Consider the following 13682-nt stretch of genomic DNA (forward strand, 5'->3'; position numbering starts at 1 on the left):
GGGTTCCTATCATTGGCACAAGCCGTAATAAATACTTAAAGTAGTTTTGGCTCCGTTACTGTATTTTTCCTGCAAAGTATGAAAACTAATCAATCATTTGACATATCGATGACATTCGTCGGTCTTCTTCTTATTTTTGTAGAAATAGTTTTCCTTAGGTAGTGCGGTAACTGGTACAGGCACCCTACTCTTCAATCAATCACACAGGTTCAACAAGGTTTAACATAACCTTCATCTTCAATGTTTGGCTCCCGATGTTTGGCTCCCGCTGAGAGAGCATATTGAGTCAGTCCGCGAGACTCAGCTCTTTAAGTGACATTTTAGCTGGTGTTACGCCACCTGGATAATGTAAAGAGTTTTTCAAATGTCGTGTGTAGGAAGTGATATCCCCTACTGCAAAGAGCAACCTCATTCTTTGGTCACAGTAATTGTATGCATTTGTCAAATTCAGATGCCTTAAAAGCTTTTAGAGTAAAACTTCGTCGAATCGTACCTACCTTCATATGTCTTTTCTGCATTGTTCCAAATTTCGTGATAAAATCGTTGTTCCCCGTTGGCAAGTGAATCCCATCTAATCATCCCACGTACGCCGCCACTGACGCCTCACGTAGGGCGGACTGTACGAGGAACTTCTACTGTAGCTGCTAGTCGTGGTCGCGGTCGTCTTGGGTTCCGGCTTCTCCGGTTCCGGTTTTACCTCTACTTCTGTCGATTGCGCTCCCGTTGGTCTGTGAAGCACCTCCTTCTCCTCGTCGATTTCCTCCTCTTCTTCGTCTTCTTCTTCTTCTTCCACCTCCTCTTCGACTTCCTCGACTTCGATTTCTTCGATCTCCTCTTCCTCCTCTTCGCTTACCTGCTCCATGGTGGTTTTCGTCGGAGACGGGGCTTTGAAGGCGGATCTTGGGGCATCACTGGAAAGAATACATAGATTAGGATAGTCATTTGAAGAAGAAATGACATTCAATGATATACCTTTCTTCATGATCATCCCAGAAACCTTTGGTAGGGCTAGCAGGTTTCTGTTCCGGCTCCGGTGTCTTTCGCTTCCAAACCTGCCGCGGCACAAAATCATCGTCACGGTCATCGAACGGACTTACGAAGTCGTCCTCAGCCTTCTTCGATTCCTCCTTCTTCTCGTCGTGACTGGCAGCGCTTCCATTTTCCACTGGCTTCTCGGTTCCGTTCTGAGTGACCTCTTCTTGTCCTTCTTCCTTCGGAGGTGTCAGCACCACCACCGAATTGTCCTTCTTCTCCATCCGGTCGAACACTCCCGAACGATCGAGCATCGCCTTTATGTTCTGAATTGGTAGATCGTACAGCACCGTCAATAGGGTGCCTCCGAAGACGAGCAGACAAATCTCCGTGCGATTCAGGTACCCGGACCAGCTAAACACCTCGCTGCCTCGGGTCGATCCGGCAAAGTAGAAGAACACCAGGAACTGAATCAACGATACCGAGTAGGAGATCTTGCTCAGGAATGTCATCATGCGGCCGCTGAGCAGACGATTCAGCAAGCTGGCCTGGTGGGTCTCGCAGAAGTAGATCACCCAGCAGATGGAAAGCGCCCAGGAGAGCGGCGCCAAGGCTGCGTACTGGGCCGCATCGTTGATGTCGTACTGGAACTCCTTCTCCGCGGTGCTCAGCGGGAACACGAAGCACCATCCGAGGGCGATCGCCATGCCGATCCAACCGCTCATGCGGATGCCCCGATCAACCTGTTTGCGGATGTCGCCTTCTCGCAGGAGATAGCCCAGACCGAAGCCTGCGAGGTAGGGGGTGGCACGGTGCAGAGTTTCCGAGAAGCTCAAGTTGACGGTGCGGTAGATCTGGGTTAGGCGGATGCCGTGGTAGATGTATGGCGAGAGGCGATCCTCCGTGGTTGAGGTGAAGCGCATGGCCGTGGAAAGACCGTGAAGCAGGACAAACGCACCGATGCCGTAGAATGGGTTTGCAGTCAGGATGATTAAGAGCAGTGGTGCTAGGATGGCTAGCTGCATTTCAACGGCAAGTTGGAAGGTATGAGGAGCACACTGGAAAAGATGAGATGATTATGCGAAGGGGATCCACTTGGGGCCATGGTTCAGAACTTACGCTTTCTTCTACGGGGTACCAATTCTGGACGAACAGGATGTTGTTCCAGAAGTTGTGTTTGCACAGATCGGCGTTCTTGACGACGACGTCTCCCCACTGGGGGCCATTACCAAGGTGTTCCCATACGACAGAATAGAAGATCAGCACCGGGATTAGTGGTAGAGTCAGTCTGGAAATGAGGATCGGATTAAGGAGAACTTCGGACCAAGTAGTCTAGCTGGTGCACAAACCTCAGATAACGTCCGACGATTCGGCGGAACCAGGCAACCTTCTGCTTCTGCTGATACTCGCCAACCATATGGTACGCAGCCAGGAAACCGCTGACCACCAGGTAGACGTCGGCGTAGAGCATCAACACCCGTAGAGCTACGCTCCAGGGAGTGTTGAAACTCTCGGTGAATTCGTTTCGATTGGTGAACGGTTGGAACCCCATGGGGATCAGCCGGAGGGCACAGAATAGGGCGATCGTTGCAAGGGCACGTAGCCCCGAGAGGCATCCTACGACGTCCTTGCCGGCGAGAGTTTCGTCCTCACCTCCCATCAGTTGACGGAAGGTTCGCTTAACCGAGAAGGACATTAGGGTCTGATGAAGCAGGTTGGGTTCTTCGTTAGGGGTGGTACACTCTTCAGCGTTTTCGTTGGTAGATTTCTGCGCGGTGGGAACCTTTGGATGGGGTTCAATCTGGATTATGCCAAAGTCGTTCATGGAAGCCACTACGGTCACGACTACAATGAAGGTGTAGAAGCCACTACAAGATTTCAGGGAAGGTCATTAAGATATTCGGGTCCTAACTACTAAAGAATAACTCACAGTGAAGCAACTAATCGCCAGTTCTCCTTGAACAGCTTGGTCCACGTAGATGTCTGGCGTACGTGACAATTGCCTTCTTCGATCTCCAGGAAAAGCTTGATCCCGGTAGTGTTGTACGGCTTCACAAAGTTCTTCACGATACTGCCGGCATCCTCGTAGCTGCATGCCGCCGGAAGGCAGATACCCCAATTGATGGTCGTGAAGCGCGGAAGGAAATGATCTGGCTGTAAAACAACGCTTCAAATGGATTAAGCCGAAGTCTTCGGTAAACATGGGATACTTACGTCGTTCAGAGTACTCTTGATGAAACCGCGACCTTGCAACAGATGTACCGGCAACTTCAGGTCATCGTCCTCAGCAACCACATCGATGTGTGCCAAGCAGTACTTGCCTCTCATGCGGACCTGTTCATCCTCCTTCACCTTAACCTTGGTAGCGATGCCGGTGCATAGATCATAGTCTCCCAACTGATTGGCATTGCCTCGAAGCAGACCGGAAGTCACCTTGGCGCTGGCGTCGATCATCTGCAGTGCCCAAAGACGCTTACCGCGTAGTTGACGCTGAAAGATCTGTCCCTGACGACGGCATTCGTTATTCTTTAGGCGGGAGTAGTCCGGAACGAAGGAGGGGATGCGGAGCAGTAGCGACTCAAAGTCTTCGGGAGAGATCTCGATACGCTGCTTGACCACCTTGGATGGAGTGTGTTGCAGCTTCTTGATCTTCTTAGGGTCAGTATCGATTGGAGTCTCCGATGGGAGGTCGCCGGATTTGAACAACGTGTTTAATGGGCTTGCGTTGAGCAGTTGAACAATTTTGGAATCCTTGGATTTCTTTTGCTTCGGTTTCTCCGTTGAATCGTCTTCATCTTCATCGTCTTCATCGCCTACTGGAGGAAACTTTATCTCTTCACTTGTATCTTCTTTATCCGATTGCAAAAGACTACTGACAAAATTGATCAATGGGTTTTCCTTTTCCTTATCGTGATCATCGTCGTCATCATCATCATTATCACCGTCTTTATCACGATCGTCGTCATCATTGTCCACAATGTCAGATAGCTTCTTCAACCACCCAAACATACCACCTCCATCTTTGTCTCCCTCATCATCATCTTCGTCGTCATCTTCATCAACTTCGCTTTGTTTCTCATCTCCTTCTTCTTTTCCGGAATCCTTACTTGTAAGATCCTTCAACCACCCAAACAGTCCCCCACTTTCCTTTTCATCTTCTTCGTCGTCGTCATCGTCGCCATCATCATTCTTGTCTTCCACTTGATCCTTCTCCTTATCATCCTCGTCTTCCTTATTCTTCTTAGATCCGAGCAATCCAAAAAGGTTGAAAATCGATTTCTCTTCTTCGTCTTCTTCATCGTCATCATCTTCATCATCGTCGTCGTCATCCGTATCAATAACATCTCTCACCGATCTCACCTTGATCTTCTGTGATTTCACTTCCTCGTCATAACTATACTTCCTACCCGCTGCCTTCTTCTTCTGCACTGGAGACAACCTGTAGCTCTTACGCACTTTCTCAAACTTGTACTTGCTCTCAGCAGCTCTCTCTTCCTCATCATCGTCGTCGTCATCCTCGATCCCCTCCTCATCATCCTCATCATCATCGTCGTCGTCGTCCTGATCAACCACCACACGTTTCTTCACCTCCTCTACGACCCCGCGTCTGCCTTGAATCTTCCTCTTGGCATACGCAACCATTGCCCTCTGGTTATCATCCACGTCGGAGTCACGTAACCGGAATCCATCGCCACTCGTCACCAGACACCCAATCACCAAGGCAACGACCGCCAGCAGGAACCACAACCGAAAGCACACGGCCATCTTTGATCAAATTCCGATCTTTTCCACCTGGCCTGCTTTGATCGGCTTAAATCATATCGCTTCTTCGATCGCCGTAGACTACACTATCACTAATCCACTAAAAAATTCGGGAACACAAAACAAATGCAGCTCCAGGTAGGTAGGATGCAATCAGATAAATATCGAATTACGCGCGCGGAAAAATGCCACCGTTTGTGAAAATTTTCTAAGCCGAGCGAAAAATTTCCTTAAATAACTAAAAATATGGTGCGCGGCGCTATATTTCGTTGGACCGACCGACCACTACACCTAGTATATGAGTAACTAAACTAAGAGCTAAGAGGAGAAGATGCGCGCGCGATTACCTACACCACACACGACACGGACCGCGCGCGCGACGATGGACGTCTTTTCCGATCGAGCGACGTTCTGCGACAATTTTTGGTCCCCGAGGAAAGGCGAGACCGCGAGCGACAGCAGCCGTTGAGAAATTATGTGTTTTATGAGGGACATGTTGGTGTCTCCCCCCGGTTTTTCTCACTCTGTGGGGTGGAAATTTTCTCACCTAAATGGTGAGCGTGAATTGTACACGGTAGGATCACTATAAGGTGAGAAAGGCTTAATTGAAAAGTTGACACATGTGAATTTATGTATGGTCTATTATTTAAAAAAAAATATAAATCTGAAAGAAACATAATTAGAATTTATCAGGACCAACTAAGAGTCTAGAAAGTTTAAAAATCTGTATTTAAATGGCGGACGGACGTGAGGTGATCGAAAGGTGGAAGCAGCACTACGACGAACACCTGAATGGTGCGGGGAGCGCAGGCATGGAAGACCAAGGCAACGGGAGAAATGAATACGTCAGTACAGTAGGAAACGACAACGAGCCAGCTTCCACGTTGAGAGAAGTTTTGGATGCTGTTCAGCAGCTCAAGAACAATAAATCAGCTGGAGAGCATGGTATCGGAGCTAAACTCATGAAGATGGGTCTGGAAACTTTGGCCGTCTCGTGCACGTGCAGCTGCTGATAGTCCGGTTCTAGTAGACCGAATAGCTACCAGAGGAATGGAAGGAAGGGGCCATTTGCCCCATCTACAACAAAAGTGACAAGTTGCAAACACTGGTAGAGGATTAGCAGCTTGTGGTGATGCCTTAGGGCCCGACGGTTGGAGAAACTACGGCGAACATGGAGAAGCTACGGGGACGTGCAAATTATGATGGCGGGGACCGATAGCAGAGTCACGACGAGTGGACACACAGCGAAGGGGAATCGGATTGAGACCGGCGGAATAATAAACACGCGGAAACTTTACGGTATAAACGATTTAATAAAAGAATAGCGAAAAAGTACACGTTTGCTCTCGGCGAGTTATTGGCGCGAACTGATGTTCGTTGGTCGGCAGGGTTGCCGTTTATGCTGCGATGTTCAAGGGGTGCGCGGATGTAGCGGAGGGTAATCATCGCTCTCCACACTCCTCCTCGATGTGCAGCCTCCGCAATCGAAGTTACTCTAATCCAAGGAGACCACAGAAGCGGTCGTGCTTCGTCGGTCCCAACGGTTTGGTCAAAATATCTGCGGTCATCAGCTCAGTCGGACAGTATTCCAGCGCAACTTGGTTCTTTTGGCAAAGTTCCTGGACGAATTTCTCCCGCGTATCAATATGCTTGGACCTACGACTAGATCTCTCTGTCCGGACGAACGCGAGGCATCCTTGATTGTCCTCCTTGATAGTTGTTGGTTCCGTTTGGCGCTCTCCGAAGTCAGCGAGCAGCTGTCGTAGCCAGATAGCCTCCTGGCAGGCCTCACTGAGCGCCACGTATTCGGCCTCCATGGACGACAGTGTGACGCTTGTCTGTCCACGGCTGGCCCACGAAATGGTAGCTCCTCCGAACTGAAACGCGAACCCAGATGTTGATCGTCGACTTCGCAAATCGCCGGCCCAGTCGGCGTCCGAATATCCCGACAACGGTTCTTCAAATGCACCGCCTAAGCGCAGGCTGCAGCTCTTCGTTTTCTGTAGATAGCGCAGGACACGCTTGGCGGCTGTCCAGTCCGACTCTGTAGGAGCAGCGAACTTCCGCCCGAGAATGGCCGCACTGTTGGCGATGTCTGGTCTGGCCACTACGGACAAGTACAGCAGGCTTCCCACGACGCTTCTGAACTTTTCAGGATCTTTCAACGGTTCACTTTGATCTTCGGTCTTCAAATACCCCGGATCCATGGGGGATTTGGCCGGTTTCGCGTCATTCATTCCTGTAGTCTTCAGCAGTTCCTCGATATGGTTTTGTAGACGGATTCTGTACCCTTGTTCATCCCGACGGACTTCCATGCCAAGGAAGTGGCGGACATCTCCTAGACAGGTCAGTTCAAATTCTTCACCGAGACTCCGGATCACCTTCTGCAACTCCTCTTCATCGGACGAAGCCACGAGCATATCGTCTACGTATACCAGCAGGAACACGCTGGTTGCACCACTCTTCCTCACGTACATACACGGATCGGAACTTGATTGTTTGAATCCCAGTTTCGTTAGCGTATCGTGCAGGTGCTTGTTCCAACAGCGCGCCGATTGGCGCAGCCCGTAGATGCTTTTCTGCAATTTACAGACGAGATTCTCCTGCCCTTGTGCCGCGCAGCCGGGCGGCTGGCGCATGAAAACTTCTTCCTCCAGGACTCCGTTCAGGTAGGCAGTCTTTATATCCAAATGCTTCACTGCCATACCACGCTTGGCCGCAACCGTCAGAAACGTCCTGAACGTCGCATGCCTTGTGACTGGAGCGTACACTTCCTCGAAGTCTTCTCCGAACCGCTGTGTGTAACCTTGAGCCACAACTCTGGCTTTGTGCTTCACGATCTTTCCTTCTTCGTCACGTTTCAGCTTGAATACCCACTTGGAGCCTACCAACTTCTTGCCTTTTGGTAACGGTACAAGCTCCCAAGTGTGGTTCCGGCGATGCGATTCCAGCTCATCTTCCATCGCGGCTCGCCAATCAGCACTCTCCAAGGCTTCTTTGTAGTTCACGGGTTCCTGAGTAGCGCACGCTGCTGTGCCTACCGCATAATCCAGCACGTAGTCCTCCAGACGTCGCGGTGCTACACCACGAGTGGCCCGCTGCGGGCGGCGCACGTGTTCCACACCTACTGGAGCTTCATCCTCGGCGTCTTCAAAATCTTCCGCATCGGACGCGTCGTTGAGCTCCTCCTTCCTCTGGTTCTCCTCCTCGCTAGAAGAAGGCCGATCCCGTTCGCCAGAGCGTTTCTCCGGTGTCGACGTTGAGATTTCTACTGTTGATGTTCCATTTTCCAACTCGAGAAAACGAGCGTCGCGACTAACGGTAATCAAATCGGTTTCGCAGTCGACGAACCGATAAGCCTTATGCTCCATCGAATACCCCACAAACTTCAATTTGCGGGATTTGCTGTCTAGCTTGCTGCGCTTCTGGTTCGGAACGTGCACGAAGGCTTCGGCACCAAATACCCGGAGATGTGCCAAGTCCAGCTTACGCCCCCACCAGAGCTCGAACGGTGTTTGCTGGAGCGACCTCGACGGTAAGCGGTTCTGCAGGTATGTTGCCGTGAGCACAGCTTCACCCCAGTAACGCTTGTCCATACCGGCATCGAGTAGCATGCAGGTAGCCATCTCTGTTATCGAGCGGTTCTTCCGCTCAGCCACGCCGTTCTGCTGAGGCGAGTACGGCGCGGTGAACTGCGGCTTGATCCCTTCAGAACGATAGAAAGCCTTCAACTCGTTGTTGTTGAACTCCCCGCCGCCGTCGGAGCGGATCACGCGAACCTTCCTTCCAAACAGGGTCTCCGTCCATCTCACGTATTCCTTGATGAGATCCGTCGCTTCCGATTTCTGCTTCAGTAGATAGGTAACCGTGAAGCGACTATAGTCGTCGATGAGATGCATTACGTAGCGATTTCCACTGGGCGTTGTCGTTTTCATCGGGCCGCATAGGTCCGTGTGGACGATGTCGAGGACCCGATCTGCCTTCCGCTCGGTAACTGGAGGGAACGGCAGCCTTGCCGACTTTCCTTCCATACAACATTCACATACAAGACGTAAACCACAGTCGCTTACCTTAATGCCCGTAGCAAGGCCTTCCTTGACGACTCGTTCAGCGGCGGCCCAATCTCTGTGGCCCAACCGCCGGTGCCATTGATGCTGGCAGTTTACGTTGTGCTCACCCGTCGACGCCTTGTTGGATTCCTCGATCGTCCGCAAGTAGTACAGGCCACCGTAACGACAGCCAGTCGCAACGACAGCTCCTCCTGCATCCATGATTCGGCAACCGTCACTGTTAAAGTTCACTTCAAGTTTCTTCTCGGCTAGCTTCGCCACCGAAATCAAGCTGGTCGCGAGACCAGGCACGTATTTCATGTCACTCACTCCGATTCTGACCGGCTCACCACGATCGTTCACTCCGCGAAGCACCCCACTACCTTCTCCAAGGATTTCCGTCTTCTTCCCATCGGCGAGCGTGATCCACCCACCAGCAAAGTTTTTCAACGAGTCAAAGAATCCACGGTCATTGGTCATGTGGGCGCTCGCCCCACTGTCCACAATCCACGCGCGCGAGCTCATTTCGTCACCACCGGTAAATGCCACATTTCGTCCCTCACTGTGCACTGCCTTTGCCTTCGGGTTTTCTTTTTCACTTCTAGAGCCGTTTTCTTCTTTCACTGAGGCCCTATATTTCCGGCAATCACGGCGCAGGTGACCCGGCTTCTTACAAAAATGGCACACGCGACTCTCTTTCGACTTTTCCACCGAACGCATCGCTTTTTCCGTTTTCGAGCCGGCACTTTCGCGTTCCAAGCGACGATGGAACTCGTCCATCAATTTCGATTTGACGATGTCAACCGAAATATCGTCATCAGCCCGATTGTCTAAAGCGGTCACAATCCCGTCGAAGGAGGGTGGCAGACTACGCAAAATCATACAGATTTTGGTGTCTTTATCGAGTTCGGTACCCGCGGCATCTAACCGATCGAAAAGTTCATCGAGTTCCCGCAAGTGTTCTTCGAGATTACCGCGTTCCGACAGATTCGACGCACACAGCTTTTTAAGCAGCGAAACCCGTACCGATCGCGTTGATTTCTGATGGTACGATTTCAGAGAAGCGAACACGTCACGCGCAAGAACACTGTTTTTCACGATGGGCAACTGATTGTCATCAATCGACAAAATGATCGTTGCCTTCGCTCTTCGGTCAGCTTTGACCCACTCATCGTCCAGGAGGTAATCTGCCGGGACGGGTTCTTCCACTACGTGCCACAGGTCCTCCCGCTGTAGCAACATTTCAATTCGCACCTTCCATGTCTGCCAATTGGTGCCGTTCAGTTTTGTTATGGCAAACTTGGCATCCGACATGGTTCTTCTTCTTCTTCGCACACGGCACTAGCAGAAAGCGTTTGCAATCGTAATCGCCCTTCACAGGGGAGCTTTTTCACAGAGCTTTTTCTCCGCCTGCCGCTCGCAAGGCGACACTACGGCGACTTCACACTACCACAGGCAAACACTTTTGTTCTTCGCGATACTCCGACCGACGCCAGCGACCGGATTATTTTCACCACCGATTCCGTCTCAATTGATCACTTCCTGGGACCATCACCTGATGGCGGGGACCGATAGCAGAGTCACGACGAGTGGACACACAGCGAAGGGGAATCGGATTGAGACCGGCGGAATAATAAACACGCGGAAACTTTACGGTATAAACGATTTAATAAAAGAATAGCGAAAAAGTACACGTTTGCTCTCGGCGAGTTATTGGCGCGAACTGATGTTCGTTGGTCGGCAGGGTTGCCGTTTATGCTGCGATGTTCAAGGGGTGCGCGGATGTAGCGGAGGGTAATCATCGCTCTCCACAAATTATGCATCATGGGATTAGAGAAGAGAAGGTACCTGACGAGCGGTGAAAACCCGTTAAAAGGACAGGAGGTAGGAAAGGAGTGAACGAGCATTAGCGGCCTTCTGCTTGAGTTTGGAGAAGAACAATTATAGCCTGGTGAAGAACTTTGAAACCGCAAGAAAGGAATACACGAAAGAAGCTCCAGAAGGCATTCCAGGATAACGAGTTAATTTCCGCGGCGAAAACACACTTGCTGAAGCTTCAACGGGTTCAGTACCGTTGTCTTCGGATCGCGTTAGGTTGCATGAACTCAACTCACACTATGAGTTTAGAGGTACTCGCTGGTGTACAGCCTTTGAGAGACCGCTTCGCGGAGTTATCGTTCCGGTTCCTCATCCGATGCGAGGTTGTGAATCCATTGGTCATAGAAAATTTCGAAAAGCTGCTCGAACAGAACCCTCAAACTCGTTTTATGAGTGTGTACTACTGATACATGACGCTGGAGGTAAGCCCATCTCCGGTTAACACCAATCGTGACAACTTCTCAAACTTCGACAGTTGCTCTGTAGATCTTGATCTGTCCATGAAGGATGAGATCACCGGAATACCAGAATCTTTTCGTTCCGTGTGTATTCCACAAATTTTTGCAAGTAAGTTCGGGCATGTTAGCGGGGATAGACAGTTCTTCACAGACGGTTCGAAAACCGATGATTCGAGTGGTTTCGGTGTCTACAACGAATTTCATAGCGCCACCTACATGCTTCAAAAGCCATGTTCGGTATACATTTCTGAGCTAGCGGCTATATACTACACCTTAGAGTACATTCGCACTCTCCCACCTGAGCACTACTTCATTTTTACCGACAGTCTAAGCTCTCTGGAGGCTGTTCGGTCAATGAAACCGATGAAGCACTCAGCGTACTTCCTGAATGGAATACGCCAAGTCTTGAGTGCTTTGTCCAAACGCTCATACATCATCACCATGGCTTGGGTCCCTTCACATTGCTCAATTCCGGGCAATGAGAAAGCGGACTCTCTGGCTAAGGTGGGCGCTAGCGGAGGCGATATTTACGAGCGTCAAATCGCCTTCGACGAATTTTTTGCATTGGCCCGTCAGGAGACCTTGATCAGCTGGCAACACAAATGGAGAGATGGAGAGATGGGTAGATGGTTGCACTCCATCATTCCACAGGTTTCGAAGAAGCCATGGTTCAATGGGTTGGATTTAGGCCGAGATTTCATTCGTGTAATGTGTCGGCTGATGTCTAACCACTATTTGTTGAATGCACATACCTTCCGTATTGGGCTCTCAGAAAGCAATCTCTGTGTCTGTGGCGTAGCTTACCAGGATATCGAACATGTCGTGTGGGGATGCAATGAGTATCGTGAGGTCAGATCTGAGCTGCATGAAATTCTCCGGGTCCGAGGAAAACAACAGAAACCCGTTAGAGAAGTGTTGGCAGGACTTGATTTGGAATACATGAACCTGATTTACCAGTTTTTGAAACGTGTTGATGTCAGAGTTTGATGTAGTACGTTCCTTGTTTTCGTTGTCCGCCTTTTGGTTTTGTTGTTCGCCCCTGTCTGTCGTCACCCCCTTCCGTTTGTCCTCTTCTTGTCGTTTTCCATCGATAAAGTCCTTTCTTTATGGTTCCGTTACAGATATGGACAATTTGTCCCATCAATGTTTTAGTATAAGTTAGCAAATAATTTAGTTTTAAACCCATAAATCCCTCCTTCCCAATTTTATGTTTTTTCTCAATCCTTAACCTCGAAACAGCCGCGAGTACTTCGGCTTCCCAAACTAACATAGCTTAAGGCAGTAATAAATTGTAAAATGTAAAAGCATTGTAAAAAACAAAAGATTTCGGCTCAGTTATGCTCATGTGGCGCCCGAGCCTTCCAAATAAACGAATAAGTAAATAAATAAACGAGTTAATTCGTCGGTTTGGTTTGTTTGACAAACTGACGTCCATGAAGCTCGTAGAGATTGGATCCGCCGAAGACTACGTTGACGAACTGGTGACGATAGCACAAAATCTGAGTGAAATTGGATTCGAGACAAGCGACCAGTGGTTTGCATCACTTTTATTGAAGAGGTTACTGGAGTCCTAAAACCATATGATCATGGGATTGCAAGCTTCGGGTATCGATCGGAACGCAGACGTTCCGAAGATATTTCAAGATGTGAAGTGACCACTGGCAGTTAAGCGTTTATCAAGTAGGCTGAGGATAGAATAGGAGGCAATCAGTGAAGTACTAGATTGAAAGTAGTGAGCTGGATTTTTGTATGGTGAGATGATCGATTCTCGATTTCTGCAATGAAATGGTGCAAACAGCGTGGGTTATATGATTTCTTGCCTAATTTAATGCTGTTTGAGCAAAAGTTTGGGTAACTGTGTGGTTGAATTTGCAAGAAATAAATAATACAACAGCACAGTTACCCAAACTTTTGCTCAACCAGCATCAAATTAGGCAAGATATCATATAACCCACGCTGTTTGCACCATTTTATTGCAGAAATGGAGAATCGATCATCTCACCATACAAAAATCCAGCTCACTACTTTCAATCTAGTACTACACTGATTGCCTCCTATTCAAGAAAAAAGTACGCAACCCACCACAATGTTAAAAAAATCCTCAGGGAACTCCTGAAAGAATTGTAAAAAGATCGCAAGTACTCGAATCAAGTGAAACCTGATATCCACATGCTTCATTCTTCTATGATCTCGAGGTTTCTCAGCAATCCTTATACATGACTGGTTGTCTTCAAATATTTGGGTTGGTTCTATAATATTGACTCCAAATTCTTGTAATACATTCACAAGCTGCCTGATTTAATGAAACATAAATGAAACATATTCTGCCTCTGTTGATAAGAGCGCCACGGTGTTCTGTTTCCTGGTGGTCCATGAAATGGTTGATCCATAGATTTGGAAAGTGAAACCTGAGACGGATCGTCTGTCTACGCCATCATTGCCTCAATCTGCGTCTGCTGGACTGGACAAGACAAGAAACTACTTAATTTCTCCCATATCGATCATTTCGGATTTTTCCGATAGCTGTGCTTTGATTCGTCATTCTTCGATATAGTTTGTCATC

At 49.2% G+C, this 13682-nt stretch overlaps 1 protein-coding gene across 1 annotated transcript; it reads right to left on the reverse strand.

Annotated features, from left to right (window-relative positions):
• Positions 1 to 396: 396 nt before the first annotated feature.
• On the reverse strand, positions 397 to 5168 carry LOC109424755 (uncharacterized). Its single transcript, XM_029854808.2, has 6 exons — positions 3187 to 5168; positions 2903 to 3126; positions 2322 to 2840; positions 2092 to 2260; positions 973 to 2030; positions 397 to 911 (listed from the first exon to the last, which is right to left on the reverse strand). The coding sequence occupies exons 1-6, from the start codon at positions 4735 to 4737 to the stop codon at positions 572 to 574; spliced, it is 3861 nt and encodes a 1286-aa protein (XP_029710668.1). The 5' UTR covers positions 4738 to 5168; the 3' UTR covers positions 397 to 571.
• Between the last annotated feature and the right edge of the window lie 8514 nt (positions 5169 to 13682).

This window comes from Aedes albopictus, chromosome 1 (genome assembly GCF_035046485.1).
Source record: "Aedes albopictus strain Foshan chromosome 1, AalbF5, whole genome shotgun sequence".
Taxonomy (NCBI): domain Eukaryota; kingdom Metazoa; phylum Arthropoda; class Insecta; order Diptera; family Culicidae; genus Aedes; species Aedes albopictus.

Bases quoted from the DNA above. Each gene is read 5' to 3' on its own strand.
- LOC109424755 (XM_029854808.2), bottom strand. From the start codon at position 4,737: ATGGCCGTGTGCTTTCGGTTGTGGTTCCTGCTGGCGGTCGTTGCCTTG. The intron at 2,261-2,321 runs GTTTGTGCACCA...CCTCATTTCCAG, and splicing joins ATCGTCGGACGTTATCTGAG to ACTGACTCTACCACTAATCC. The intron at 2,031-2,091 runs GTAAGTTCTGAA...CATCTTTTCCAG, and splicing joins GGTACCCCGTAGAAGAAAGC to TGTGCTCCTCATACCTTCCA.